This window comes from Eurypyga helias, unplaced genomic scaffold (genome assembly GCF_000690775.1).
Source record: "Eurypyga helias isolate BGI_N326 unplaced genomic scaffold, ASM69077v1 scaffold12813, whole genome shotgun sequence".
Taxonomy (NCBI): domain Eukaryota; kingdom Metazoa; phylum Chordata; class Aves; order Eurypygiformes; family Eurypygidae; genus Eurypyga; species Eurypyga helias.
Window position 1 is genome coordinate 21,536 of NW_010243330.1, and position 5,835 is coordinate 27,370.

General features: G+C 40.2%; 1 protein-coding gene across 1 annotated transcript in view; it reads right to left on the reverse strand.

Moving 5' to 3' along the window:
• The window catches only part of ZNF451 (zinc finger protein 451), a gene marked incomplete at both ends in the record, with an annotated part of 18,708 nt that extends 14,374 nt beyond the window's left edge, over window positions 1-4,334 (reverse strand). Inside the window, 4 exons of the mRNA XM_010149375.1 lie at window positions 375-525; window positions 1,128-1,239; window positions 2,294-2,419; window positions 4,251-4,334. Coding sequence (XP_010147677.1) covers window positions 375-525; window positions 1,128-1,239; window positions 2,294-2,419; window positions 4,251-4,334 — 473 coding nt within the window. The remainder of the gene's footprint in view (window positions 1-374; window positions 526-1,127; window positions 1,240-2,293; window positions 2,420-4,250) is intronic.
• Window positions 4,335-5,835: the final 1,501 nt, after the last annotated feature.

Below are 5,835 nucleotides of genomic sequence, written 5' to 3' on the forward strand. Positions count from 1 at the left end.
TACCTGAAGGGGCTACAAGGAAGCTGGGGGGGACTTTTTACAAGGGCCTGTAGTGACAGGACAAGGGGTAACAGGCTTAAATTGAAAGCGGGGAGGTTTAGATTAGATATCAGGAACAAGTTCTTCACTGAGAGGGTGGTGAGGCACTGGAACAGGTTGCCCAGAGAAGCTGTGGATGCCCCATCCCTGGAAGTGTTCAAGGCCAGGCTGGATGAGGCTTTGAGCAACCTGGTCTAGTGGAAGGTGTCCCTGCCCATGGCAGAGGGTTGGAACTAGATGATCTTTAAGGTCCCTTCCATCTCAAATCATTCTACAGTTCCATGATATGCTTCCATTACTACTTCTTGCAGCGAGCTCTTGCACCATGTCCTTACCTTTGAAGGTGACCTAGGAGAAGATGTCCATTATCAAACTCTCTGTTGCAATGCATCACCGGACAAGATATGGGACGGCTGTTGACTTCCGTGTGACCTGCCCTCTTATAAATACCCTTTCTTCCACTGTTAACAGTGCCTGGTTTGAGACCTGTGTTATAAAACAAAGCATTTAAGCCTGTACAATTCAGATTCTGGAACAAAAGACACAATCCCTAAAAACATTTAAAAATTAAGTTATATTGATTCTTAAAAGGAAGCTAACAGTGCACTGTAATGCAATCCAACTATAGTAAGTCTGCTTAGGTTGAAGAATCTGTCTCTTCAAACCCTGGAAGGATTACTTTTCAAACGCTGACACCCTTCCTCCAGGTCCGCCAGGCAATATTTTAAACTGACGGAACTTCCTGAATTCATACTTATTTATGTAGACATTTTCCTGAGCAATGGTTCAACGCTAATATTTTTCCTTCTAGCAACTTCGCTTAAACGAGTAGTTAACATTGCCTTAGTGGCTTTTAAAAATTTTTATATTAATTTTTCCAAGCAGTAAAACATTAGAAGAACAGCTTTTATGGAAAACAGTGTATAAGAACTTTCAAATGCCACACTCTAGCAAAGCAAATATTGTAAGATTTGGTTACGCATAAGAGGCACCTGCAAGCTCAGTGCCAGTTTCACTCGATTTATCAGATGTTCTGTTCTGCAATGCAGGGCTTAAAAATCACTGAAACGTAGTTTCCCCATTCTTACCCGGCATTTTTAACCACTGGTCCACACATAATCTTGCAGCTTCTGTGTCACTGTGTTCCCGAATAAATTCTAGTTCTTGCAACCCATGAGCATACTGGGAATCAATTTTCTCCTGAAGGGGAAAACATATCAGGTAAGGTGGCCATCCAGTTTAAAACCACCAAAATACATTCAGATTAAGTATGTATACCAAAACTTACACGTGGGTTTCTAAAAACCTAAGGGGGAAAAAAAAAACCTCCAAAAAACCCAACACTCACAAAAACCAAAGGGGGGAAAACCGAGATTACAACTTGACTGACTTCTATATAAACACAATAAAGATGAAATGTAACAGCAATAAAAATATAAATTTAAAAAAATAGCACTAATTTTTATGCCCCAAGTAAAAGCTATACCTTCGGTCAATTAATTTACTTTTACTGCACCTACTGAAGTTTATGAAGCATGTACAAAACTAAGATGATATGAAGGAAAATAATTAACTACTTTTAAAAAGCAACACAAAATGGTCACTGAAACCAAAGAGTCCATTTGTTCCACTGCTGAGGCAAAAAAAAAAAAAGGTACTTTCACTTTGAAGAGGAATTTTAACTACCACACCTCCCAGTCTGTAGTAAAAACCAACAGACCCACACCTTTCCAATGGCTGCACAATGCATTTAATAGAATTCAACTTCAAAATTATGCCTTATGCATAGAAAATCTTATGCCATTATAAATTATTACCTGATACAGAGATTTAATGTAACAAATAGCTTCCCAAAAATCTCAGACAAAAGCAGGTAAGACAACCGGGTTTTGCTGTGCGGTGGTTTGTGATAACTTTTATTCTTTTAAATTATTTAACCAGAATAATTGATGCTAAGGTCCCTCTGCTGTATATACAAACAAAAGAACAAATTCATGCCACTGGCTTGCACGAAGTTAGGTTTTTATTCCCCCTTAGGAACTCCACTAAGACTAGCAAACTGATCAGCAAAAAGCCACTGAAGATACAAAGTCCATATTGTGTTTCAAACGATGCCCCAGAAGCAAAAATCTCTAGATCCTAGTTGCAGGTTTGGCTCACCGATCTTTCTATTGACTTAGTCACGAGAACAGACACACTCTTGACTACAATGCCTGTATTATGCAATTCTACCGAAACAAAGTACATCCGTTACCTTAAAAGCTTTGTTTTTCTGTTCTTTTTGCTGCTTCTCTACTTCTACGTGGCGTGCCAGACGATCCAAGGTTGATGCAACTCGTTCTTTCTGATAGTCAATGTGATCTTTACGCTTCGTATTTCTCTAGAAACGAAATGTTAAACTTTTATTTGGTAAGTGTTAGGTAACAGCGTCATGGTTTAATCCCACCCAGCACCTAAGCACCACACAGCCACTCTCTTACCTCCCCTCTCCCACAGTAGAATGGGGAGGAGAATCAGAAAAAGACAAAGAAACTGATGGGTTGAAATAATAACAATTTAATAATTGAAAAGAAATTAAATAACAATGATACTAATACTGCTAATATGTGTTGAAAGTAATGGAAAACAACTGATATAACAGCTCACCACCTTCCAACCAACTCCCAGCTAGTCCCAGAGTAGGGAGAACCAGAGCCCCAGAGCCAAGCTCATCCCAAGAGTTAGATTGCTGCCCCCTCCTCTCCCCACAACTTATGTACTGAGCATGACATTTTATGCCATGAAATACCCCATCAGTCAGTTTGGGTAAGCTGTTCTGCCTGTGTCCCCTCCCAGCTTCTTGTGGAGAAGCTGGGAACACAGGGGCAGTATGAGAAAAAGTCCTTGTCTTAAAGTAAACATTCGTTAGCAACAAATAAAAACAACAGTATGTTATCAATATTATTCTCAGCACAACCAAAACATAGCCTCATACTAACTACTGTGAGGAAAATCAACTCTACCCCAACTAAAAGCAGCACAAACAGGGTGAAAAGTGAAGCCAAATCATCAGGGCGTAATTCAGTACAGATATTCTGATCCTAAGTTCCATCACCTACCTTGCTAGTTTTCTATTCTTATTTACCAGCATCTGTAACTTCTGTTAAAGACAAACAAAACCACCCACACTCTCCTATATATTCAAGGCAATTCAACTTCAGCCTCACTAAAGCACTAGAAGGAACATGGATGATTTTGCTAGGTATCCTAGAAGCCTCCAACAAATTAAAAATCAAATAAATTCTTCTAAGTAGGTAAACAAAATTCCTGAAGATTTCAATGCCAACATGCAGCCCACCTGAAAAGCTGAGAACAGGTATAATTTGTGCTCTACAACAAAACTACCCAGTGTCTTCAGGAATGCAAATCATTAGCTTTTTCTAGCACAAGAACAGGCCACACGTTGTAGTTTGTTCCTGCTGCAAAATCAGCTCTAGCAGTCATCACTGTGGAGTGAGTCTGTGCATGTGCCGAAGACACACCTTTCCTTAAGGAACAGGTTTAGTACACACAGCCTCTACTGCAACACTGGAAAGCATAAGTCAGGAGATGGGCACTGCTGCCAAAACCAACTCTAGTACTAGAGTTGCTCTCAGTCCCTGTCCGTCTCAAAGGCCTCACAGAGTAGGCACGATAAGCCTGGGGAATACATGAAGTGACTAGCCTGCTTCTGACTCAGACATTCTTTGGAAGGATTATGAAGAATGAGGCTGAGTTAAAACCAGCCTGTCATCAGAATATGGCCCTCCAACCCATGAGCTGCTCCTAAAAAGTTATTTTAGAAGGAAAAGGCCTGGGAGTAGGCCTGATACATTTGCAGGCTAGAGACTGGACAACACTGACTTCTGAGGTCACTTGTGAAGTGACATTTTTCTTTGACACATTTGCTAAAACCACTGAAAGCCAAATAAAAGTTCCAAGTGCATTTCAAGAAGGGAAAAAATGGCTCGGGGTGGGGGGGGGGGGGGGTGGGGGGAAGTGTTGGTATTCTTGCCTTCCACTCAACAATAGGTAAAAACCAAATTATTTTAATGCTAGTTTTTTTATATACTACTTGTTAAAAATACCTCTAACAAGTTATTTGTTAAGAGTAACTAACAGGAAAGAAAACACAGGAAACTTAATTATTTTATTCAACCAAGAAGTCCCAAAATACCTTACAACATACTCACATGAACATAAGAGCTGCTGTTAGGTTCTTCATCCTCACTACTGACAAGATCAATACATTCAACTACAGGTCTTAAAGGTCCTTCCTGAAAAAAATGTGTCAAACACACAAGCATTAAATTGTTTTCCTCAGAGACAAAATATTGCATATGTTACAGCACACTGTCAGCATTGGCAATACCTGGAGAATTTCACCAAGGTTTCAAGAGGGTGCAGTAATGAAATTCCCGCATGGCAGCTTTTCCACTTAACAGACTAATCCACAAAATTGCTAAAACATGCAAATAATTAAGTATTCACAAATAATTAAAACATCAACTTAACATATAAATATTAACCAAGAAAAAAAAATGTAACAGTCTTGGTTTGCTTAATAACTTGACATTTTTCACCTTCTCATTCAGCTCAGATTACATTTTTGAAGACCCTCAACTTGGGCTATTAATCCAATGGTAATAGGGTAACAGGCAGTTACCAAGACAGCAGCAGTCTTAGATTTCACTGAGAAATGCTAAACGGCTTTTTGTTGGTTTTCCAGGTTTGTTTTATTCTTAAAAGACAGAAATTAAACTCCAACTCCAAAAGAAACTAAACTCCTTAGGCATTTCAAACGTTAAGAAAGTGGGAAGCAGTTTTCTGCATATTTAAGCCCTGAAGACTACCCCTTTCGGAGCAAATATTTCATAAGCAGGTTGCAAGTGAACTCTCTGTACTGGAATCACACTGAGGAGGGGGTCGTTTTATTTTAAAACAAAATATGTTGCACACATTCCACCACATACACAAAAGTACAGAGATACACATCCAAATCATCTGCCCAGCATTCAGTTGCAGAGATGTGCACCCAGGAAACCTGGTCAGGACCCCATGCAGCGATACAAGCCTTTCAAGGCCAGGCTGGATGTGGCTCTGAGCAACCTGGTCTAGTGGAAGGTGTCCCTGCCCACGGCAGGGGGGTTGGAACTAGATGATCTTTAAGGTCTCTTCCAACCCAAACCATTCTGTGATTCTATGATACGAAGGACAAAGGACCCTGCCTATCGGAGCATGTAGGTCTTCTCTCTTTGCCTACAGCTTGGCAGCCATGTCCTTTTGCATATTTCCAAACTTTTGTCTCTCTCTAACTGCCCCCTCCCCTGAGTTAAAGGTTATTGATTGGTTTTGTCTCCTCCTTAGGATGTCTTAAGTCTACAGCCCTGTTTTTTGTCTTCTGCAGTTATCTTAATGGTTTAAGCCTTGATTTTAATTTGTATGAATGCTGTCCCCTCTCTCTAGCTGCCCCCTCCCCTGAGTTACTAAAGGTTATTGATTGGTTTTGTCTCCTCCTTAGGATGTCTTAAGTCTACAGCCCTGTTTTTTGTCTTCTGCAGTTATCTTAATGGTTTAAGCCTTGATTTTAATTTGTATGAATGCTGTCCCTTGCTTTCCTGATCTGTTTTCAGAAACTTGGTGTAGATGGTCTGTGACCTCAATGACCTAACAGTACAGGGAGCACTAACACCAGCTGGTGTTACATGCCTTCATATGCCTCCCTTTAAAGTTCTGTCTGGTGCTTCCACACACCAACATATGTGTCGGATGACGGCA